Consider the following 26558-nt stretch of genomic DNA (forward strand, 5'->3'; position numbering starts at 1 on the left):
CAGGGAGAGTCGTCCAGCGATGCCGAGCCATCTTCCTCCTCCGAAGCCATCGTCGAGCCGGCCAGGCCGAGTCAACAGACCGAGGCCCCAAGCAGGCCTCAGCCGTGCCGGGGGAGCTACAGCGAGCCGTCCTCCACCATCAACAGCGAGGAATCAACTGGACTGCGCAGGTCGGAGCGAGCCTCGCGAAGACCCAACAGATTGGACGATTTTGTCACGTGGCTTTCGTGATGGATGTCTCCAACTAAGGAGGGAGGGGTGTTGTATCCTGAAATGGCTACCTTGTATCATTGAATTGGTTTGTTCCTCTTTTCCAACGCTGCCTGAGCCAAATAAGGAAGTCGCTCCTGATTGGCTCAGGCGCGCCTGGCTATTGCTTTGGCGGGAACCGCAAATGTATAAAAAGAGCGGTTTCTCCCAGGCAAGCCAGACGGTATAGCTGAAAGTCACTTTTACTCACTGAGCTGAATAAACGTACCGTTCTCAATTCATCCCGTGTCCTGGGTCTACTTCACTTTATGATACAATATATATCTAGAATAAATGCTACTGTAGTATCTGTAAAACCCTAAACAATAAGAAGCCAATTTGTTTTTCAAAAAACACTCTTCTTAAGAATAGGTAAATTAAAAAATAGTTCACTACTTTATATCTATAGTTATAAAAGCTAGAAAGGATGCTATATTGTTAAACATTCATTTTATATCAATCTTTATTTTATTCAGTATATATGTCAACATAGTACATATATAAGGTCTAAATGTGAGAAAAGAATTTCAGAAGTTCAGCTCTGATCGTTCATGAGCAGGCTAGTGGTATTTTCATCTTGTTAATGATGTCCTAGGATGGGAGGATATCTCTCCACTGCAAATCAGATGGATAACTGAATGTTCTTCATTAATGTTTTCCTGCATTCAAAGTAAATTTATTTGTAATATGTCATATTTCAAGATGTCCTTTCCCTAAAATAGTTAGAAATAAGGCTAAATAGCCTTTGAACATTTTAAGACAATGTGCGCTGATGCTTTTGATATCAAAATCAGTACTTATGAAATACCAACAGTCATATTGTGCTAAACATTTATTTCTGTTATAAGATTTACTAACTTGAGTTGTTAAACATTAAAACTGCAAATTCTTGGAAAACCATAGTTCCATTTTTATTTTTATAGGGGGGGGGGGGGAAATCTAATTTCTGTTTTCATGAAAGAGGAACTGTGATCATATGGGATTTAACTTTCAACCACTTTGCTTGAAAATTATCCTCCTTTGTTTTAAAAAAAATCAAATATTGATGAACAGTGTGTGTCCTGAAGATCACAGGTCCCCAAAATGCACCAGTCTGTTGATTGCCAGGAATCAGGCCAAGGAAGCGAGTGGAGCCACATCCACATTTGCATGGTATCAAGGCAACAAATGAAACCATGCTTACCCCCAGGTTCACAGAAAAACTGCCCTCCATAGAACCGATCCCTGGTGCCCAAGACATCAGGGGCCTACTGCTGCAGATACTTTATGAGTCATAAAATCAGATACCAAAAAGCACACAATATCTTTCACATTGTTAAAATGGTGCTTTTGGTCTGTCATTTGAATGGCTGAGAAAAGCAAATTGAATGTTCAGTATTTTTTCTGTTCATCAACAAGAAAAAATAGAAACATGAAATATGCAGGGAGTCTCTTAGGACTCAAGCACTACAGCTTGCTCTGTACAGTGAAAAACTGGAAATCTCAAATATCCTCTTCCTTAAGCCCTATGACTGCGACGGTGAACCTATGTCACGAGTGCCACAAATGGCACGTGAAGTCATATCCGTCGGCACATGAGCCGTTGCCCTAGCTCAGCTCCAGCCAGCTAATTTTCGGCTTATGCAGAGGCTCTGGGAGGATGTTTCTCGCCTGGGGGCAGCGGAAGGGGAGGCCATTTTCACCCTCCCTTGCTCCAGCAAAGCCTCTGGAGCATGAGGAAGGCAAAAAACAAGTCTACCGGGTCCACTGGAAGTTGGGAAATGGGCCATTTCTGGCCTCCAGGGGGAGGGGAGGCTATTTTCACCCTCCCCCAGGCTCCAAGAAAGCCTCTGGAGCTTGGGGAGAGTGAAAAACGGGCCTACAGAGTCCACCAGAAGTGGGGGATTGAGAGGGTAATGTGCACATAGATGGGGCAACTGGGGGGTATGGGTCATGCACAGGGGTAAGGCACATGGGGGCATTGAATTATTGGTATTGGCATGCGCACACACATTTTTGGCACCCAAAGAAAAAAAGGGTTCGCCCTCACTGCCCCATGGTATATACAATGGGTGGGCAATCTTTTAGCTTGCCTGGCGACATACTGTAGCATGAAGAGAAACTGTCTTGGGCAGCATATATAATTTTATAATATAAAATTACATAATAATGTTAAATGTTAACAATATTGTGGGTAGCATTACTAGTTATACAGGGAATAGATGCGACCCTTGGACTGGGAGTTGGACATGCCTGGAATACACATTCTGGTTCTCCCTTCCCATCTGCATATAGCAGATTGGTAGACCTCTCCCTAACCCTAGTCTAAAACTCTTTTTACAATTAGTGCTGTTATTCTGATGAGATGGAAACAAATGAGATATTTTTTTACAGAACCACCTCCTAACATGTTACTATAGATTAGAAGCTCCAGCCATTTCTTTTAGAAAGCATAGTAATTCATAAAAGTGATAGAAATAAAAAAAGATCAAATTTTAAAAAATCAAATTTTAACTTCAAGTCCTAACAGAACAACATATTCTGATGAGAAGTAGGATAGATTAAAGGTAGATCAAGGGTTTTGAATGAAACAGCTATTTCACTTGAAAAAAACAAAGATTGCAGCATTGTAATTCGACCACAAGATGGTACTGGTCAGCTGCAAACTGCTAATTTACTACACAGTTCAGGAGATTATCATCCTCTCTATCCCTTGTCCAAGGACTGTATATATTAATTATTCCCCAAGTTATACAGAGACATAATACAAGAAACAAAAAATCTTATCTAACATTTATAAATCAGCACACATCGAAATACACTGTACTGTAAATCTAAATATTTACCTATTTCTATAGGGGGGGAAATGAATTTTAGGGAAAACTCCTTTGGTTGTTTTTACTGGTTTCCTTAACCTACTTTCTTAGGATAATTCTAGTTATATTTTCAGAGTTGTTCAGGAGATATTTTTTTCCAAAATCAGGAGCAGGAGCTCCTTGAGTCAAACCAACAGAGGTTCCCACTTTTCTTCAAAAGACTTAAATTTATACATTCAGTAAAAAGGACGGGATGAGGAAATACAGTATTCAGGAGTTGGGTGACATATACTGTAAATTAAACTAAATTAAATTAAATCTAATTTTTGTGTATAGTGGTTCTTTAAAGTTTGGATACCTACTGAATTTCTAGTCATAAATAACCTTGCTAGCTCTGCTAAGAAATGTGATTAGGAAATTGAAAGTAAATGCAGAACAAAAGCTGGATGTTATTGCTTTTAAAATGCGCTTTTTATTTTTCAAATAAAAGCTATTTATTTATTTAGTCATGTCACATCCATGAAGCTTCTACAGCTAACTGTGTGATATTAAATTTCTAGAGAGAGGAGATTAATTGCTGGGTGTGGTACTATGTCTGAGAGATAAGACTAATAATTATGCAATTATATGCTTTACTTCAAATCTATCATTTTGACCAGGTCAATAATGAAAAAAGATGACAATATATTAAAAATACAGAATACATAAAAGCAATACGGTTTTTTAAATAAAATATACAACACTATTCACGTGATAAAAGCAATTCTAAAGACTTGAAATAAACAGAAGCCAAATACAACTCCTAAGGAAGCACATTCCACTGCTTAGGAATGACACATCATCCTGTCTTAGATAACAAACAATAGATCTGGTCCAGATTCCTACAATATAGTTTCACTATGGAAACTATGATGGGGGAGTGGGGCAGAGATAGTTGAAATTTTGCACATCCCAAGCAAAATAACTTATCCAGAAAGAATATTAAGCTATTTGAATCTTCCTCTCTTCCTTACAGCTGCAGTAGGGTTTCTTTTACCAGCATTGTTAGCAATTCCTTACAGCAGGGGTCCCCAAACTTGGCAACGTTAAGACTTGTGGACTTCAACTTCCAGAATTCTCCAGCCAGCATAGCTGGCTAGAGAATTCTGGGAGTTGAAGTCCACAAGTCTTAATGTTGCCAAATTGGAAGACCTCTGCCTTACAGTCCACTTTTACCAACTTTCCAATTCATGCCTTCCAAAAATCACTCCTAGAAAAAGTACTGAGGTTCCATATTGCAGATTAAAGTAGTTTTAGTAAAATAAACATATTTTTATTTTATTATGTGCTCTACAATCTGAAGAAGTTTACAATGAACAAAATAATACAATCTCCGAGACCGCCTCCTGCCGCACGAATCCCAGCGACCGATTAGGTCCCACAGAGTGGGCCTTCTCCGGGTCCCGTCAACTAAACAATGTCGGTTGGCGGGCCCCAGGGGAAGAGCCTTCTCTGTGGCGGCACCGGCTCTCTGGAACCAACTCCCCCCGGAGATTAGAACTGCCCCTACTCTTCCTGCCTTCCGTAAACTCCTTAAAACCCACCTTTGCCGTCAGGCATGGGGAAATTAAACATCTCCCCCTGGGCACGTTTAATTTATACATGGTATGCTTGTGTGTGTGTCTGTTAGTATATGGGGTTTTTTAAATCTTTAAATATTTTAATTAATTGGATTATTATGATTTGTTTCACTTGTTGTGAGCCGCCCCGAGTCTTCGGAGAGGGGCGGCATACAAATCCAAATAATAAATAAATAATAAATAATTTAAAAAAATTTAAAAACGTGATAATGACTAAATCCTGTAAAAAACAATAAGAATGTAAGAAATAATAATCAAATTTATTTTTAAAAATCTGTCTAAAAGTCAATCTCCTCCTATTATCTTACAAATATCTGACTTCTCCTTCGAAAATTACAGGCTTAGTATCCAGCAACTTATTACTATATCCTAATAATGCAACAGTAAACATTTGTTATGGCCTTCAGACTCAGCATGCTTGCCCAACACTATTCCCACTTTCTATTTCATACCATAACATAAACAACTAGAGCTTCACTCATAGCACCCCGGGTGCTTCACACAAGAGCTAGGGTGGCGCAGCAGGTAGAGTGCTGTATTGCAAGCCACTGAGGCTGACTGTAGATCTGTAGGTCAGCGGTTCAAATCTCATCACCGGCTCAAAGTTGACTAAGCCTTCCATCCTTCCAAGGTGGGTAAAATGAGGACCCGGATTGTGCGGGCAATATGCTGGCTCTGTTAAAATGTTGTAAGCTGCCCTGAGTCTAAGGAGAAGGGCGGCATAAAAATCGAATTAATTAATTAATTAATTAATTAATTAATTAATTAATTAATTAATGAAAGAAAGAAAGAAAGAAAGAAAGAAAGAAAGAAAGAAAGAAAGAAAGAAAGAAAGAAAGAAAGAAATAGCCTGAAGCTATGACTTAATCTGTTACTATAAATACAGTGGATTCTAAGAAAAAATATTATTCTATTTTTTTTAGGTATAGATCCAGATAACTCACTTCCTCCTGAACATTTTGAAAGTACAGACCTAGCACCTTCTCAATAATCTTTTAGCCCCCCCACCCCGGGTTGAAACTGGAGTCTTTCCCAATCCACATAAATAATCTAGAAGTATATTAAATAAAACTCCAAAACTTACAGTTTGTAGTCTATATATGGTAATATACTTCAAAGAACTTTAAAGCTGCACAGGTATTATAGCTTCCAGTTACTGGTTACCGTATTTTTCAGTGTATAAGACACACCTTTTTCCTCCCTAAAAGAGGCTGATAATTTGGGCGCGTCTTTTACTCTGAATGTAGCTTCCCCCCCTCCCCCGCCCAGCCCTAACTAGCTGCTAACAATCTTCCCAACTCTTACCTCGCAGGCTCTTTCATTGTTTCTCTCTGCAGATAATGTTTTCCAAGCCGTAAGTCTTTGCAGGGTTTTTTCATTGCTCTAAATTGCTCTAAGTAAGTTTCTTTCCAGCCCTAACTAGGTACTAACGATGTTCCCAGCTCTTACCCGCTTGCAAGCTCTTTCATTGTTACTCTCTGTGAACAATGTTTTCCAAATCCTTTTTTTGATTTTTTTTTCATTCTCTATTTGCTCCAAATGTTTCTTTTTAGCCCTAATCAGATGCTAACAATGTTCCCAACTTTTATCGGCTTGCAAGCTCTTTCATTGTTACTCTTTGCAAAGAAGAATGTTTTCCAAGCCCTAAGTCTTTGCAAGTTTTTTCCAATTGCTCTACTTGCTCAGACTCTACTTGTTTACAGGTGCTAATGATGTTTCCAGCTCTTACTGGCTTTCAAGCTTGTTACTTGTTACTCTCTTAGAATGAAAAAAAAATTAAGCCCTTAACTACGAAGTAAAATAATGTGCTGAAGCTGACCAGACTAAGGATGCTAACCAGATGAATACCTGGTAAGCAGATTCTTTTCCCTATTTTCCTCCCAAAAAACTAAGGTGTGTCTTAGATTCCGGTGTGTCTTATACTCTGAAAAATATGGTAATTTCTACAGGAGAAACCTAAAGCACAACCATCATCACTGAGCGACTGAGTGAAAAAGCTGTCAAGCATAGCAACAGGGGCATGACCTGAACAGCTTTGACAGACTCAGTCCAATCTGAGAAAGCAGACAGAAATATCCCATGCCTGGATGCTATATACACGAGGGAGAAGCCACTGGGTGATATAAGAAACTAGGATAGTTGTATCACCAGCATTCCAGCTCCATTAGAGATTATTGACAAGCATAAGCAATTTTGCCTCAGTATTATGCTCCAGACTGAAACTTAACTGATAATTCATTTCCTCCAAGGGGAACAAAAGAAAGATGAAGATTGGCAAAAAAAATGTCCAGTACTATTGGTTTAGGCATGGCCTTTTGAGAAAGGGCAAATTATTACCTCCTTTAAAGTAGATGGAAATACCATTCCAGCATCACTTGATTACAGCTGTATGTTCTCAGGAGGCCTTAATCAGGAAAGACAATCTAATATACTGGTACCAAAGCTTACAGTCTCAACAACTCTGATCCATCTTTTCAAAAACCACACAATCAAATTGAGCCTAGATAACCAGACAAGACTGAGGCCCAGTCATCTCCCTAGGATCAGAACAGCTGGAAGTCAGCTTTGAGTGGGTCCTAAAAAAAAGGTCAGTGTTCCTTCCTGTCCTAAAGTCTGCTGAACATGTTACCTAACCTGGTAACAAACATTCAGAAACCAACACACAAGTCCAGAGAACAAACCTTTACCCTCATCCTATACCCGAGCAACAGATATTCGCCACTATTGCAAATCTCAAACTATTTCTGAGTCGGGGGGGGGGGGTGCAGCAGGTAGAGTGCTGTACTGCAGGCCACTGAAGCTGACTGTACATCTGTAGGTCAGCGGTTCAAATCTCATCACCGGCTCAAGGTTGACTCAGCCTTCCATCCTTCCAAGGTGGGTAAAATGAGGACCCGGATTGTGGGGCAATATGCTGGCTCTGTTAAAAAGTGCTATTGCTAACATGTTGTAAGTCTAAGGAGAAGGGTGGCATAAAAATAAAATAAATAAAATAAATAAATAAATATTTCAAAAGTACATTTATTTTTAGGTGTACTGTCATCTATAGTTTTTAATCTTACAAATGTCTTTAAAATACATTTTAATAAATATGAAAAACAAGAAGTATAGCAAAGCATGTCATACCTTCATCTATAGAGGCTTCACTACTATACCCATCATACTCCGCAGATAAAGGGCTATATTTTTGTCTGGTTTCCCAACGATAATTTTTCTGTTGTCTACTATTGCCTGCTTGTGGCCATGAACTCTGGGTTCTTGACAAGGCTTCGTGGTATTTACCCAGTGCCTCATCTTCACTCTCCGATGATGAACCATGCTGGTCTTTATTTATATATAAGTTGTCTATTTTGGGAAAAGAGAAAAAAATTAACAGATGGTGTCATCCTAAAATTATATTTAGTTAATTAAGCACTGATAATCTTAAATATCAAAATACAATCAACACAAATCTATTCAGTTATCATTTCTATTAATGTTTCAGAAAGCCCAAAACATCTAGTGAAAAAATAATCAGTTTCTAAATAATTTAATTCCTCCATTTGTGTTTTAATTTATCCCATATAAGTATTTCACTGAATTTCTCATTTTTCTTTCATAAAATCTGGGTATCAGATTTATAAATAATATTGAAACAAGCTGTTTACATTATTCTGTTTGTTGGGTACATATCATTATTAAGAAAACATGTTTTTCTTTTTGAGCAGAAAACCTCACAGGATCAGATCCTCTTAATGTTTGAAAAGGAGATAACAGGAAAATTGCAAGTTTGCAAATTAGATTGGGAAGTAAAAAAATACAGTGGAAGAAAACAATAAGAAATAGTTCTATATTATTGCTATGCAGATTAATGGATGATTCTGGGAAGTCATGAGGAGTTGTGTGTCTAAAACAAGTCTTTTTCTTAACAAGCAGGAAAAGAATTGCATTATGACTTCATAATACAGTATCTATCTATCTATCTATCTATCTATCTATCTATCTATCTATCTATCTATCTATCTATCTATCTATCTATCTATTAGATTTGTGTGCCGCTCCTCTCCGAAGACTCAACAGATCATGAAGGGCCAGACCAGGCATGCTTTGTGAATTATGCAAAGTATTATTTTTATTAAATACAATGCATACAAAGATCAAGGAAAACAGAGGAAAAATGAAAAAAAATAATAACTAGTACTTAAAAAAATAGCAATTTTCAGTACAGAAAAATGTTTTGAAACCTTAGAGATATATCAGTAAATTATGCAAATTAATATTAAGAAATTGTATACAATGTGAGGATTCTCTGATCCTCTGTTTGTTAATGTATGAGCAGAGTAATCCTTGTTTGCCAAGGTTGTGCACACACAGAAACATTTAGATTGAGATTAGTTGTGAATAACTACTCAATCACATACAGATATACTAACTTAAATTTAACTTTGAGAAATAACATATTCAAATAAACAATCTAAAGTCATACATATAAGTCATATTATAATAATAATAATAATAATAATAATAATAATAATAATAATAATAATAATAATTTTTAAAAAGTCAGAATAACAATCCAAATATTACCAAACACATAGTCTTTCCTACCAGAGAGAATCAGTAAACAAAGATATCAAGCCTGAAGACATTTTAGCTATAATACATGACTACAATACAGAGAGATTGCAGAGTAAACCTAACAGTGAGTAGCCATTAACGGTGAGTAGCCAGACAAAGAGAAACAAAGAGGGTTGGCTTTGGACTAGAAGTGCTTGAAATGGTGCGGGCTTTGCGCTTTTCTCTATGGTGGTGTGAATTTCTCTTGTTTTCTTCTATGGCAGGTCCTGGGGGATGGGCTCCAGGGCACCACCACCACCGCTCCCACCATGGAAAGACAGACGAGGGGAAAAGGCTTATTTTCCCCTCGGCTGCCTTTCCACGGCGGAAGCGGCGGCGGCGGTGCTCTGTAGCCTGAACGAGCCACTTCCCCAGGACTTGCCAGACTTCTCCCCGTGGCTGCCTTTCAATGGCGGGAGTGGCAGGTCCTGGAGGACTGGCTCGTTCAGACTCCGGATCACTGCCGCCGCTGTCCTAGCATGGAAAAGCAGGCTCCCGCCCATTCCTGGGGTTGAGTTGCCGGCCTCCCGCCAGGGGCTGCCAGGCGGCCTCGGCAACATTTGGTGTATAAGACGTGCCCAATTTTTAAAGCACCTTTTTAAGGTAAAAAATTAATACCGAAAAATACGGTATTACATTTGTGCTGCTGCATTACTCTGAAGCACCTTTTTGTCTTCAAATCCAAATATTACATAGTCTTATTAGAGAGTCCTTCTGAGCCACGAATAAAATTTAGAAGTGATGAAAGAATATATATATATATAATAAAAAGAATTGTTTTATAGATAAATGAATTCCATAAAACACCTAAGAAGAATGTAGTAAAAGATCCAGGAAAGGTTGAAGGTATAAATTATGGCTATGATATGACACCTCACCTTTTTCTGGTGTCTTCTTACTACTCACTCTTTTTAAAAAACTTTCAGAGTACTTAGTCTTTTCCTTTTCACTTTTGTTTGAAAGATCAGATGTTACATTTTCTTCTTGTTTTGTCACAAGTGACTTGTATTTCTTTCCTTGGCTTAGTTTTCCAGATTTTAAGTTTGGCAGTTTTAGTGTTTGTTCATCGGTTTCTTCCAAACTCCTGAATGAAATACTGTGTAGTTCTTTAGTGTTTTTCAAGTCAAGTTCTGTTGTTTTTTGTTTTATTTTTTCAGACAAACCTTCATTAGATTGGTTTGATACAGTATGCAACTGTCTATCTGGTACTTGATTAAGAAAGTCTTCTGGCTGTTTTATAGGTGTCTGACAAATTTTTGTCTCATTAAAAACATTCTTTGGTTCAGGAACATTTTGCTGAGAATCTACTTTGCCTTTATCAGGACAAAACTCCCTACTATCATTTGTACATTTTTTTGAAGATGCACTTTGTCTGTGTTTTTCTTCTGGTACACATTCTTCTCTCACAAAATTTTCTTTAATATTATTTAGTGATATTACTTTTTTGTCTTTGTCTAATAGAGGTTTATCTTCTTGCACTGTAGTTGTGCTTTCTGTCTGAAAATTGCTGAACATGTTTGTTACCTGCTCTGTAACAGAGTCAGCTACACAGTAGCTGACATCACCAACCGCACTAGTAAAATCATCTACAGCATTACTTAATGTGTCAACCATTGAAGACACAGAAGGAAGATTCAGATTTTGTTGCAAATGTTTGAAAAATGACATATTTCAATTCTATATTAATAAATTAATATTACAAGAAAATTACAATATTGTGAATGTCTCACTCCTGCAATTTATTTACCTTTAATTAAAAGACAATTAACATTAATCTTCTGATTTTATTTTCTTAAACAATATAAACAAGAAAAAAAATTTCTTTATGAAGCCAGAAGCAATCCTTTTCTATGATTCTTACAATATTATATTAAAACCTGAACTATCTATAACCAGATATTTAAAATATTGAACAGCAGGTACTGGATTTTATTCTACACCTGCAAAGGAAAAAATTTAAATATTTAAGTAATATACCAAAATGAATATATTTTAGGCTAGTACAAAACAATAATCAATAACATACATCTCCTGCTTTTTTCTAGAATTTATAAAGCATTCCCTAGCATTATTTCATTCCAGATTGCAAACATTCTAGAGGCATGGATGTGATCTAAAGAAATATAAACAAAAAGTCTAATTTATAATAATGGATTTATCTAATTTCTAGTTGCAGTCAATGTAAATAAATAGCAAAACCCATCCACCCTACTCATCAATTAGATGTTTTGATACACTGCAGCAACATCCAGGTCAGTGTGCACTCAGTAGTCAGAAAGGCCAGTGTATCAGAACGGAAATAACACAATAACTAATATTAGTTTCAACTGGATAGTCTTTTCCACCTCTAGCTTTTTATATTGAGGAATCTCATATATCTTAGAAAATACATTTGTTTTGCTATATATTAGCATGATGGTATAGCTTATTAATTGTATTTAGGAGAGTTTTTTCCAAATGTTTCAAAAACTTCAACTAAATAAAAGGAAACAATTTCCCTTAATAAATAATTATGACCAATCACTACAGATATTTCAACCAAACTTTCATTCCACGATAGTTTCCTATGTCTTTCAAAATCATACATTGCAGAATTTAATACTTACGCAGTTTGTCCTGTGGATTTTTTCTGGCACTGTAATGGGAATTGAGATCTGGGAGGCCTCCAATATTTTCAAAACACATCTTCTTGTTAATATACAGAAAAAGAATCAACAGCAAGATGATAAGTACCCCAACTGCTGATAGAAATCCAACTGCCTCAGGAGATACTAGAAGAAACAAAACAATAATCAGTGTGCAAGACTAACCAATATATAGTAATCAGATTATTACATCTTACCCTAAATTATATGCAATTACATAATACAAGTAGTCCTTAACTTATAATCATACTTGAACACACAATTTCATCCTAAGTCATGATGATCAATTTTACAATATTTTGCAGTAGTCATTAAATGAACATCATGAGTGTTAAGTGACTCTATTGATCAGCAGGGTCCCGGTTAAAACTCAGCCTTCCATCCTTCCAAGGTGGATAAAGCAAGGACTCAGATAATTGGGGGCAACATGTTGACTCTGCGAACCACTTAGAACGGGCTGTAAAGTACTGTAGAGTGGTATATAAGTACTATTGCTATTATGGGGCAGTTTTGACAGAAATCAGAAATAAATGCTAGTTTCCAGAAAACCTGTCATTATAGTGGTGATGAATGAAGGAATATACAACCATTACTTGAAATTATGACCATTGCAATGCCCCTGCAGCTACATGATTGTGATCTGGCCTCTTGGCTTGTGGTTGTGCACTTACAATATGTTGCTAAGACCTATGCAAATGTGTGATTATCAGTGTGATTCTTCAGAAAGGCAACTGGGAAGCCAGCAGGGAAAGTTTCAAGTTGCTTTGTTTTTACAGCAGGACACCAGCTCCCCTCCCCATTGTGGGCTAGAAAACTCAGGGAGTATAGGGCAATTGCTGTGTTGCTCCAGAAAAATGAAACTCTCCTGGTATCGTTTATCCAGTGCATCACGCCACCTCACTGCCCTGGACTAGAAAGAAAGAAAGAGGAGGAAACCCAGTACCCTGAGAAAGGAAGCTCAAATAAATCATTGTGATCCTAAGCTTTTTTTTTCCAGCCCAGCACACTGGTTCTGTTCCTGGAAGGGAGCTGCATATTCCCTTTCAAAAGGCAGCTCTTTTTTTTTCATTTTTAAAGCAACGATTTCTAAGAGAACTGGGATAGCAGTAATTGAGCAAAGTGATCACATGGACATCTCACTTCATTACTTCAATGATCTACAACTGTAATGGGCAGGCTTCATTACAGTACCAAGTCTAGGACTACCTCTAAATTGTGATCACATGATGCAGGATACTGGAAGCAGCCACAAATACGGGCCAGTTGCCAACATCTCAACGTGTGGTTATGTGACAGAAGAGAGCACTCAAATATTGGAACTTTGAATCCAGTTTCATTAAGGTTTTGGATTCTGAGTCTGACAACGACATGGAGCTAGCTCTTGAGATATCTATGGAAGACAAGTAGTTGGCATCAGCTGAACAGCCAATTGACCAAGCAGAATAAGTGGGGGCTGGCTGACAGAGGGAACAGCTGCTTCTGTTATGCAATGAGGAGGAGGAACTGCCACCCCTTTCCAATGCAAGGGTACATAGATCAGAGTGTAGGGAAGAGCAGTGGATGTCAATCAGGCTAGTGAGAAAACAGCCCTACTGTCCCAAATGAAACACACCAGGCTGTTCTGAGGAGCTTGGAATTAGGACTGAAATCAGAAACAATCTTCAGTTACTCCACCTCTTTGCGCCTTGCCTAGTTTTGCCTCACCTCGTCCCTTTGCCTTTGCTTTTGGGAACCAATTGGTCACAAACTCTTTTATGCCTTGGATTCCCGAACCACCTGACCCTCTTGTGCTGACTCCCTGGAATTCTTTATTTATCCAAGTTGCTAGACTGGTGGGAATTTGGTTACATGAATTGGCACATAATTTTTTTTGTTACATGATAACTATAAATTGTTTCTTTTGTATATGTGTGTGCGCGTGCGTGCGTGCTTGGCTTAAGACAGGACATCTGGGTCATAAGTAGCTTTTTCAGAATGCATTGTAACTTAAAATGGGAGCTAAGTGATTATTTATACATTGACAAATAGCTGTAGGATCTACTGTCTAATTTGAAAATTTAAATCTGACTTCACTTTCATCAGTGACAAATTGCTGAATCTTATTTTACAATGCCATCAATGATTTCTGCTTATAAATTCTATCAAACTATCACTGAAGGCAAACTGTTTCTTCCAATGAGCCCAAAAAATAGTTACAGTCAAACTTTTTGCATCATGACAGGTCTCCAAACCAATTGCCTGTAGTTATGTATTTATGTGTGGTTTCTGCACTTTACAACACTGTACAGCACCAGAGAAACAGCAAGTAGCAATCTTAGGATCGTCAGAACTAACAAGACCTTATGTGAAACTGTGGAGCTGTTCAGGAAGAAGGAAAATGTATGCTAGCTTATGCTCAAAGCAGTGGTTAGAGTGCACTACTGCAGGCTACTTCTGCTGACTGCCAGCTGTCTGCAATTTGGCAGTTCAAATTCCACCAGGCTCAAGGTTGACTCAGCCTTCCATCCTTCTGGGGTGGGTAAAATGCAGACCCAGATGGGGGGAGCAATATGCTGTCTGTAAACCGCATAGAAAGGGCTGTAAATCACTGTAAAGCAGTATATAAGTCTGCTACTGCTATTTAGTTCCTATGCAAGTAGTCCTTGTTTACCAATGGCAATTAAGATGGCATCACTTCACAATGTGCCCCATGACCACACTGAATTACAATAGCAGTTGTAGCAATCCTGTGATCATCATTAGGCAAGTCCTGAATGGTAATTAGGGGGAAAAAGTCACATGATTGCTTTTTGGAATCCCCTGCCATCTTCCCATTGTCTTTGCTTTTCAGAAGCAAACAGCCAAGGTTGCAATTACCTAAAAACAAGGCAGCTGCCAAGCATTCAATATCTGATTGTGTGACTGCAGGGATGTTGCAACAGCTGCAAATACAAGTAGCAGTCATACATCTCCTCAATCAGTGATTTCATAGCTTATTAAAAATGACTAACTGTATACTGTCTCCCAATCGGAGACAAAAGGCTTCTGAAGCTACAGGATTCCTGGACTGTGAAGATATTGTTTTGGAAAAATTCAACATTCTTTAAAAAATAATTTTCATGTATTATGTAATCATAAATCCAAGATTTACTCAATGGTCTGCTGTTGCCTGTTGTACTGTATATACCGACGTAGCAGTAGTTAAGAATTATTTGAAGCATTTAAAACTGGGGTGTTAACTTTTTGTGGGGATTTGAAAAACAAAGCTGAATTTTGATTCATTTATTTAAGATATAATTAAATATAATCAACATAATTACTCCAAACAAAAAATCATCTGTCATATTCCAAGTTATAATTTGATAAAAACATTTGAGATCTCTGGCAGCCATCTTCAAAGCTTTTGTAGCTGGTATTTAGTACTGGATCCTTAAGTTATGGATCTCTGCTCTACAGACCTAGGAATGCATTTTTTCATATGACATTTTCTTTCATATTTAGGCAGCAACTTTGCTTCATATTCTTTTTCTATCGGCAAATTATAAATGGCAAGACTTTTCAGTCATTATTATTCGGAGAGGGGCGGCATACAAATCTAATAAATTATTATTATTATTATTATTATTATTAATAATAATAATAATTATTATTATTATAATATTATTCTGTTTTTCCCAACAATAGTTAAAGTGATCTGAATACATTACACAGTTTGTAACATATATTTTTAAAAATTGAAAAAAAGAATACAACCATTTTAAAGTTTGATTTAACTGGAAATCAAGTGAATTGTCTTAAAAACTAGTAAGACCACAAATACGATTTTACTCCTTTCACTTTTGCTAGAAGTTTGACTCTAGTTTAACCAAAAGCAATTATTTTCCCACTAACAGTTGTAACACATATTTGAATAAGGTTAGGAAGGAAGTTTAAATCTAATCCTTTTCTCATGAGAAACTGACACTCTGGGATAATCTTACTTTGAAAGTAACAGGAAAACAGCAAAACAATTGTACTAGTATTCTAGATCAGATAACAATTAAACTATCTTTCAAAACAGTCACTATTGCAGAGTGTGCTCCTGTCAGTAAGTACAGGAGTCCTGATCACAATCAGGAATTAAAGCAACATTTATATTATTATACAAATCATATTTAATGCAATCAGAATATTAATTACAAAGCTGTAATCAAGTATATTTACCTGTCCTTTGAATAAACCCCTTATCTAATGCTATTTAATGGAGTTAAGGGAATACAAGAAAGAGGATACAACTTTAGCATCATCTAGACCAGTTTAATGACAAATGTATATCTTTGGAAGTTATTTATCTTATATCAATTTGCACACTTGGATCATCTTTAAGGAGTATAAACAACCTTTATATAGAAGACATGGCTTTATATTAATACATTTAATAAATCTATAATTCAATTGAAAAATGACATCAAGCAGCATTTTTATTTCCAAATTAAAAATGAGGTGCAGTACAGTAGATTATGCTATAGTGTATATAGTATCACCTCAATACAACTTTAACTATTTAAGTTTAACAGAAACAGTATTAATTCATTACAAAAAGGAATATTAACTCTTCATCAACTTAAATGCCAGGAATTGATCCCAATTATATAGATGACATCTATCGTGACATCCTAAATAATTATTCAAAATTGCATCCTGAAAACTATTAAAATTTTAAATGAATGATACATTTTCTAACTACATTTTCTAAGTATTCTTTAAACATTTTATGAAGCCTGAATAGTTTGATTTAACATTGTTAATAAATATAGAAATACAAAAAATGATTTACTTTAAAATTTGCTAAATTTTATTAATTTATTTAATTCTTTTGCAAATTAAAAAAACAGAAAACATGCTACTTTATCACAAAATCAATACTTTCTTCACACTTAAAATTTCAACTATAGTTCAATATACAAAGATAAAATATATTATATCTGTAATGTAACTTACGTAAAGTGTTGACTCACAATTTCCAATGGCATATGGCCTTGTATATTTATCTCACTGCATGTCATTGATACCTTAATTATTCATGATGTCAGTGAAAGCTTATCTACCTTGTGTACAAATGAAACCAATATGGGCTTTATCTGAAACCCATCATAGCCAATTAATATACTTACTCTTTAAAAGTCAATTCAATTTGAAGTTAAAAATAACTAATGAAATCATTAGAGAAGAAATCTAGCAATTGCCAAGCATAAAATGCAAAGCACTATTTATAGCACGAGCAAAGCTCAAATTTGGCACATTTTTTTCTTGCTGTGCAATCAACAGGCTGAAGGAATCACAGTTCTGGAAAGAAGTTTTGTCTACCTGTGTCTTAATATATAAGTGATTAATCTGGTCTTGGGATAGTTTCTAACTTTGATCTGGCTTCACTGCAACCTGCTATTAAATTGTGGCATTAAGCTAGGTTGAAAATATGAGATGGCAGATCACAACAGGCAGTTCTGAAAGGAAAGCCACCATATTGGGCCAAGATTGGAATGCCAAGGGCCAACCAGTCATGAAGACTGGTACAGAAGCAAAATGTCACTATTTCTCTGGACATAATGTAAGCACTATTATGTCCTTCTCCATTACCTGCAACTAAAGAAACCTCTATTAACAAAGTGGCAGCACACCCATCCATACATGACAAGGTTCTCACAATGTTAAGAAAATAGAATTAGCCCAAAATCCATTTCTCACAGGTCATGATGAGAATTGAGTTACTAAATATCAATAAACCTGTGTAGAGATTTCAGGATATAAGAGGAGATATTCTTTTCTTGTCCCTCTGGATCTATAATCTCCCAGCACTGGCAATATACATAGATAACAATGATAATAACAGCATAATTAAAAACTAAGTGAAATAAAGCCAAAAAAGTATCACATTCAAATATTCAAAAATGCAAATTATTGACATTAAAACAAAGGTAGTTCTAATTCTAAGGGAACAGTAAATACCAAATAAAGAACCACTGGAATAAAAGCAATAGAAAAACTAGAGTTTACTGCTTTATTTATTTATGTTACAGCAATTATGAAAGAAGTTGAAGAGATTTCCAATATCTCACTTAAAAATCTAAAGTGCACTTGTATTGTGAAAAGGCATGTTTTTCTATGGTAAACATTTTTATACATTTCAAGAATCAGCCATTAGATGGCATTAGAAGTCAACTAGTGATTCAAAGGGATTCAACCTACACTTTAAAAAGTGTTTTTTCCAGCTCCTCTACATTACTGGAACATTCCTCTTAACATTGGCAAAATCAATTAATAAATAGTCTTTTGGGAAAGGAAAAATTTATTTATTTACTTATATCCCACTTCAATCAACTTGATGTTGCAGGATCTAACCCCCAAAACGTTTCCCTTAGACTACTGACCTCTCCGGATTCCTAAGAAGTCACTAAGGGGTGTGCATAAGTGCACCAGCATGCTTTCCGTTCCCCGTCCTAATGTTTCTCTCTTACTAGTATCATGTATATAAACATTGTTATATCTGTAGATTGTTCTGAGTTCTGAGTTCTGCATAGACACTCAAATTATTACACTGGGCAAAACCCGAACTCAGAACAATCTACATACATATACCCGTGAAAATCTACGAAAACAAATATTGTTATATCTTTGTATACTACCAATACAAACTTGGCAAAACAAACAAACAAGCAAATAAATAGGTTCAATCTGGTTATTGGGACAGAGGTTTTGATTTACAAGCTTTTGGACTCATGCTGAAGACCATTGTCGGGGAACTTCTCTCTAGCTAATTCAAAAGTTCGGAAGTCAAAACTCTGGTCCCAGTGATTGACCCAGATTGGATCCTGCAACATTATCCTGGGACACATATATTCACCTTCATTTGTAAGTCTTGATGTTTGCTATCCCACATAAATTTATCTGGAAGTATATTACACAAAATTCAATGGTATTTACTGTAATTAGATTTATTAATTTGCAGTGTTTATTAATTTGCACTCCCAGATTGACTATCACCATAGAGTGGGAAGTGCACTCACAGAGCAGCCGCTGCCCTGGCTGGGTTTGGAAGTCACAGAGCCAGAGTCTGGGAGAAAGAGAGAAAGAAAGACTTCTGCTGCTTCTGCTTTTGGCTACATGCAGCAGAAGTCTTTCTTTCTGTCCCCCAAACTCTGGCTCTGTTGCTTCCAAACCCCAACCAGGGCAGCGGCTGCTCTGTGAGTGCACTTCCTGCTCTATGGTGATGGTCAATCTGGGAGTGGCAGGTGGGGTAGGGGATGGGGCGGAGTGGGCTGCGCATGCATAAGTAGTTGGGAAAGGGGGATTGCTGTGGGGGGGCTTATTTCAACACATGCCCTGAAAAGCCCTGTTGGCCTTAATATCAGGACATGTCTTATAGGGGAAACACGGTAATTTTGGAATCTATCCAGATTTATAAAACTACCTACTTTATAATAATCAGGTACAGGTATAGTGTCTAACTTTAATCCATAGCTAATTTCAAAAGAAATATTCAGGTTCAGGTAAGAAATATTAACTATATTTCTTATATAGCCATAAACTCCACTGCACAATTTAATTACTTTGCTGGGGGATGGATCTTTTATGATGTTACCTATATCAAAGACGCTTGTGATGTTCTCTACCATCGTTCATACTCTCATGTGCTCTATTTATAATCAGCAGAAATTCTACAAAGTAGATGAAAAGGGGGAGGAAAAATACATGATTTCTTGGCTTCCAGTTCATACATTTTAATGATTATGTCCACAAACATAATGTATTTTTGATTACGTATGTATGTATTATGTATTATTAGGTATGTATGTATTATGTATTATGAACTTTGATTCTATTGGCAAGGTATGATTAATTTTAAAAAAATCCATAATAAACATGCTTATTTTAGCATATGTTACAGTAGTGGAATAGGGATATGGTAGCTCAGCAGTTAAAGACTCTTAACTTGTCAGCGGGAAAATGAAACCTCGAGTTAAGACCCAAGAGCTGCACAATGGGGTAAGCTTCCATAAAAATGAGTAGATAAATAGGTACCACTTTGGTGGGAAGCTGACCATATTCCATGTGCCTCAGTATATAGTCATGCTGGCCACATGGCTATAGAAATGTTTTCAGATAACCCTAAAATAATTCCAATGTTATGTCCTTGATAAATCAAATCTACCCTCTTTCTAATATTATTGAACCTGAAGGACCAACAAAACATACAATGTTTCTAGTATTGTAAAATAGGCCTAGTAATCTTATCTTTGTTTCCCTAAGTTAAAACTGAAACTTTAGACCAGAGGTCAGCAGCCTTAAACATTCAAAGAATCACTTCGGTCTGTTTCCCAGAGAAAACAAAACACCCAGAGCCAAAAAATCCTGGGGGAGTGTGTGGCCAACTTGATGCCACTCATTCTCACCCATTCACATGACACACACACACCCTGCCACGCCTACCCAGGTTTTGTAGCTTCATGTTTTCTATGGGATATAGGTAACTCCCTCTCTGTCTCTCTCTCCCTCCTATCTATTTCTCCCTCTATCTCCCTCTCTCTTTAGCTTTCTCATCTCTTTCTTTTTCTCTATCTCCCTCTCATCCTCTCTCATTTCTCTCTCTCTCTCTCTCTTTCTTTCTCCCCATCTCTTTCTGTTTCTCTCTATATCTGTGTGTGTATGTGTGTGTGTCTTGCTCTCACTCGCTCCATGTCTCTGTGTCTCTTCTCATTGTCAGAAAGCCCTGCCACCAGGTTGCCGGCCCCTGCTTTAGACTAAAGATAAAATAGGACTATGGACTAGGGATGAATAACTATGATCTGACTGTTTAGATTTCTCTACTGTTAAATGTATTAAAATTTTACTTACTTACTTACCACTAGTACAAATAATTAAACAATTAAACAACAAAAAACTATAAACTATAAAATATATACATTGAAAGATAAATGCTAACAAACCATTATTATCCGGGATGACAAAGTTAGCCACCATATGTTCTTGCATAAAATAGGCGTTGATTGCTTACCTGAACGCCTCTTCTCGTACGGTGAGCGGGTACAGCAGTCACGTGGGTTGCTCCTGTCCAATCCGATGGGATTGAGCCTAGTATTAAAAAAGCCTGCTGGATCCGCCCCTTCCCCAGAATTCGCGAATCAGTAGACTTAGGCTCATATGTGAAGGCTCAATAATGTTCAACTCTCATGTATTAGAAGAAAGATAGGTTATAGAAGGCATAGAAATCACATAAAAAGGGAGGGAAGTGACTGCTGTACCCGCTCACCGTACGAGAAGAGGCGTTCAGGTAAGCAATCAACGCCTATTCTCCGTACTGAAGGAGCGGGTCCAGCAGTCACGTGGGACATACCCAATAGATAAGTCCCTAGGGTGGGATTAGTTCGCTATCATGAGAGATAACGGATTGGAGTACCCTTCTGCCGAAAGCAGCGTCCGCTGAGGCGTAAGAGTCGATCTTGTAGTGCCTTATGAAGGAGTTTGGCGAGGCCCAAGTGGCTGCTTTGCAGACTTCTTCCAACGGGGCTTGAGTCATCCAAGCGGCAGATGTGGCAGCACTCCTGGTAGAGTGCGCTGTAATATTCTTTGGAATGGAGAGGGAAGCTGACTCATAGGCCTTAGAGATGGTCCCTCTGATCCAACGGCCTATTACTGTTGAAGACACTTTGGATCCCAAGGATCTGGGATGATAGGCCACGAAGAGTGCTTCAGACCTCCGAATGGGTCCTGTGCGTTGAATATAAATCTTCAGCACTCTAGTCAGGTCCAGAGTGTGCCATCTAATTGCCAGGGGATGATCCCGTTGAAGACAGAAGGAAGGTAAGACAACATCCTGAGATCTGTGGAACATGGAACTGACCTTGGGTAGAAAGGTGGGGTCCAGGCGCAGGACCACCTTGTCCTGATGGAACTGGCAGAGGTCCTGTCTGATTGAGAGAGCTGCCAACTCAGATATGCGTCGGGCGGATGTAATCGCCACCAGGAATGCTACCTTAAAAGATAGGTACCTGAGGGACGCTGATTTCAGGGGTTCATAGGGTGCCTGAGTAAGGGAATGGAGAACCCGTGGCAAGTCCCAGGAAGGATATCTGTGGACCTTAGAAGGCCTGAGGTTGGCAATACCTTTGAGAAATTCTTGGATTTCCGGAAAGGAGCGGAGAGGCTGCCTGCGAGGCCCTGCCAAGACAGAAGAAATGGCTGCCAGGTGGCGACGGATGGTGCTGGTAGAAAGGCCTTGATGGAAACCCTTCATGAGGAAGGAGATTATCTTATGAATGGGAAGACACAGGGGAGATAAACCCTCCTGCGAGCACCACTGATGAAACTTGGACCATGTATGGTCGTAGATCCGATTGGTAGACCCTCTTCTGGCCTTCAGGATGATTTCCACTGTGTCCGGGTCGTACCCTCGCAGGTCTAGGTCTCTCCGGATAATAGCCAGGCGGTGAGGTGGAACCACTCCGGGTCTGGATGGAATGAGGCCCCCTGCCGCAACATATCCTCCGAAACGGGGAGTCGCCAGGGGTCCTGGACGGACAGCTATTGGAGGTCCGCGAACCAGGGCCGGCGAGGCCAGTGAGGGGCGATCAGGATTACTCGAGCCCTCTCTAGGATGATCTTGTGGATCACGTCTGGGAGAATTGGAATTGGAGGGAAGGCATACAGTAGACCTGGGGGCCAAGGACTCCTGAGAGCATTGATTGCCTCTGCTCCCGGGGATGGAAACCTGGAGATGAAGCGAGGAAGCTGGGCATTGGCTTCGGTCGCAAACAGGTCTAGAACTGGCTGACCGAACCTGAGGCAGATCTGGTGGAACAATGTCTGATGGAGATTCTACTCTCCTGGATCTATAGTCGCTCGCGAAAGCCAGTCCGCTTGGACGTTGAGGCTCCCCGAGATGTGGTCGGCTAGTAGTGACTGGAGATGTCTCTCCGCCCAAAGGCCTAATTTTAGGGCCTCTCTCATGAGGGCCTTGGATCTGGTGCCTCCCTGTCTGCAAATGTGGCTTTTTGTGGCTATGTTGTCTGTAAGGATCAGAACATGCTGGTTGAGGATGTGAGGTTTGAACTTTTTGAGGGCCAGAGAAACAGCTCTCAATTCTAGCCAATTGATGGGCCTGGAAGCTTCCTCCGGTGACCACGTGCCCTGGGCTATCAACCCCTGGGCATGGGCTCCCCATCCCGATAGGCTGGCATCTGTGGTGACAACAAACTGGTCTGGGCACCTGAAGAGAGATCCCTTGTCCAGGGCTGGAGAAGTCCACCACTTGAGGGATCTGCGAACTGCCGGTGGAATGGCGATGCGACGAGTCGAGTTGCTGTGCCCCGATCTCTGGAATGGTAACAGAAGCCACTGTAGTTCCCTGGCATGAAGACGAGCCCAGGGGATAATGCCAATGCACGACACCATCTTTCCCAGTAGGGAGGATAGGGTGACTATGGAGGCTGATTGTTGAGATAGAATACGTGAAATAAGATCCCCTATGCTGTGTTTTCTCTCAGGAGAGAGGAAAACCTGGGACATCCTTGAATTAATGATGGTTCCCAGATGTAGAATGGAAGTGGATGGCCGAAGGTGGCTCTTACCGAAATTAATGGAAAAGCCATGGTTCTGTAGAACCGACATGGTGGAAGAAAGATCTGCAGCCACTCCATCTTTAGAATTTCCATGAATTAAAATGTCATCTAAATAACATAAAATATGGATGGGCGTGGCCCGGATATGAGCCGCCAGGGATCCCAAGAGTTTGGTAAAGACTCTAGGGGCCGAGGAAAGCCCAAATGGCATAGCCCTATACTGAAAGTGTCTGCCCTGGAAGGCAAAACGCAAGAATTTTCTATGGCATTTGGCAATGGGAATATGGAGATAGGCTTCTGTGAGATCCAAGGAGACCATGAAGTCCCCTGGATGAAGGGCGGCTAAAATGGATGTCAGGGAATGCATTTTGAATTTTCTATATTTGATGAATTGGTTCAGATTTTTGAGATCCAGAATGGCTCTCCAACCTCCAGAGGTCTTAGGGACCATAAAAAGGATGGAATAAAAACCCCGGCCTCTCTGGAGAGAGGGGACCAATTGAATGGCTTTGATAGATAATAAATGAGAAATAGCTTCCTCCATCCGGATACGAGATGGGGAAGAACTGGGAGAGGGACAAGAAATAAAACGTTTAGGGGGGGGAGAAATAAACTCTAAACGGAGACCCCTTTCTACCATATCAATGACCCAGGGATCCTTGCAAGAGCGGCGCCATCTGGAGGAAAAACAGGCAAGACGACCGCCTATGGGAAAGGAAGGTAACTTACCATCTAGGTTTTTTGGAAGCCCTGTTTGAAGAAGCTCCTCTTTGGTAGCGGAATCCTCTACCTCTGGAATTCCTAGTTTGGGATCGAAAGTGAGGGGAATACTGACCTGGATTCCTTTGAAAGACAAGCCCCTGATCCTGTTGACGCCCTGGGCGACGAAAGGACTGCGTTTTGGTGGTCTTCTTGGTGGTTGGCCCCAAAACTTTTTTCTTGTCCATGGTTTCTGTGAGAAGGGGATCCAGAAGGTCTCCGAAGAGGAGATCACGTTTCAATGGACCCATGGCTAATTGCCACTTTTGTCTTACTCCTGCATGCCAAGGGTGAAGCCATAGAAGTCTTCTGGCCGTTGTAGAGGCCGCTACCGACCTGGCTGCAAATCTGGAAGATTGCAGTGTAGCATCTGCCACATATTGGGCGGCAGCAAAGATCTTGTTGAAGTCCTGTTGGCCCCTGAGATCATCGGGAGGAAGATGCTGCTGGAGTTGACGAAGCCACAAGAGCATAGCTCTGGAAAAGAATGATGCAGCTGCGGCACTTTTAATGGCCCAGGAGTCTGCGACGAACCCTCTCTTGAGCATTTGCTCAAGCCGCTTGTCTTCTGGACGGAGAACCTCCTCTGCTTCACCAGGCATGGCTGCAGCAGAGTGGAGGGTTTTGACCGGTTCATCAGGCTTAGGACAGGCTAGGAGTTCTTCATATGAAGGAGAGAGCTTGTATAATTTTTTGTCCTTGGAAGTGGGGTTAAGGCCAGATGCTGGATGTTCCCACTGCTTAAGCAAGGCATCCTTGAACAATTTTGGCATAGGAATTACCTCGTTATCTTCCTGTTCTTCCATGAAGTAGGGTAAGTTCTCCTCCGGAGGATCTGTGGAAGGAGTAGCCTGCTTTTCCTGGCCAGCGGATACTCTTGCCTTGAGAAGAAGAGATTTGAAAAGTTGAGAGGGAAAAATGGTAGCTGGGGCTGGAATCTTAATTTGAGATTCCTCGTCTTCCGACAGACCTTGAAAAGGGTCGTCATCCCCTTCTACATATCCGTCCTCATCGTCTTCCTGGGAAGAATCTGAATCCTCATTGATTGGAGCTCTGAAGGATGAAGGAGAGCTCAAGGGACGGGAGGGACGTGGAGGTGGATGAGACAAGGAGGGCACATTGATGGCCGAGAGTTTGGCATCAATGGCCTTAGACAATACAGAAAAAATAGCTTGAAACTCCGGAGGTAGATTAGAGATATCAGCAGGAATGGCAGAAGAGTCCCTGAAAGCCTGAGAGGTTTCTGGCTGGGAGGAATCTTCCGTTATATCTGGTTCCTCTGGACCTAAGCCCCATAGGTTAGGTTGGGGTCTGTTTAGGTTTGGCTCATCCAGAGATAACACAGTGACACCAGAAAGAGGCAGGTTAGGAGCCACTGGGGGGTCAGGATTGATGTGCACTTGGGCCTGCACTTTTAAACGTTTTGCTGATTTATCATGTATTTTTTGAAGGGCTAGGTCCCTTCTCTTCTCAGCCCTGGTGGACTTGGCCAAAGAGTGGGCTCCTGAAGAGGAGGATGAGGAGGCCTGGGGAATACTAGTAATCTCATTGCCTGTAGGCCTAGCCTCTCTGGGACTTTTAGTTGTGCCTCTCTTGGGAAAAGAAGTCATAGTCTGAAATGTTTACAGAAGACAAGACTTGAGCCAAAAATCTTTGGGGGGAGAAGTTCTTTTAAAAAGCTTTCCCAAGAGGAATGGGATCCTGCTCCTAGACCCAGGAGCTACTGCGACTTAAGGGCAATCTGGACGGGACCAGAGTTCGTGTCCTCAAATGCAGCGTGGCAGGCCTCCCTGAACTTAAATAAAGTAACCAAGGCACACTGGTTGGAGGCGCAGCCGGTGGAGAATTTAGCCTGAGAGACTCAAAGCCCACTCCAGGATCAAGCAGTGGACTGAAAAGCACTAAACGGCTGGCTAAAAGGCCAAACCGAAAGTGCAACTTAAAGGGCGCATGGACCTTCGCGCCAAAATAAACCGCTCCGTTAGATCTAATGAGACCGATAAACTAAGTCCAGGAGACTAACAAGAGAGCTTGAAGGAGTCTCACACCGCGGGAGGTAATAGCCCTTAGAGTAACAAAAGCTTGCCTAACAAAAACCTCCAAGCCGAGAGGATTGTGAAGCAATCCAAGCCGGCGGCAGCTGCAAGCTAGCGGCGAGGGAAAAAGCCGCGGAAAGCTGCGCTGCAGACTTCTCCCCTGAGGGAAGCCTAGCCGACGACGGCTGGCGACAATGTAGGCAAGCAGAATGGAAGGAAAATATTTCTTACTTATTTTAGAAGAGAAGGAATCGAAGGGAAGGTGTTAGTAGTTGGAACGAGCCTT

The 26558-nt window shown here is 39.6% G+C and overlaps 1 protein-coding gene across 4 annotated transcripts in view; it reads right to left on the reverse strand.

Moving 5' to 3' along the window:
• SYT14 (synaptotagmin 14) overlaps nt 1-26558 on the reverse strand; it is a 105894-nt gene that overhangs the window by 65093 nt on the left and 14243 nt on the right. For 2 of the 4 annotated variants that reach the window (XM_070734492.1, XM_070734491.1), the window contains exons 3-4: nt 11866-12030; nt 7790-8008 (exon numbers count right to left, since the gene is read on the reverse strand). In XM_070734492.1, the coding sequence (XP_070590593.1) occupies nt 7790-8008; nt 11866-12030 (384 nt within the window). Of the gene's footprint in view, nt 1-5747; nt 5811-7789; nt 8009-10137; nt 10928-11865; nt 12031-26558 lie in introns of those variants that run through there. The other 2 variants (XM_070734490.1, XM_070734493.1) reach the window with 2 other exon arrangements.

This window comes from Erythrolamprus reginae, chromosome 1 (assembly GCF_031021105.1).
Source record: "Erythrolamprus reginae isolate rEryReg1 chromosome 1, rEryReg1.hap1, whole genome shotgun sequence".
In the NCBI taxonomy this organism is placed as follows: Eukaryota; Metazoa; Chordata; class Lepidosauria; order Squamata; family Dipsadidae; genus Erythrolamprus; species Erythrolamprus reginae.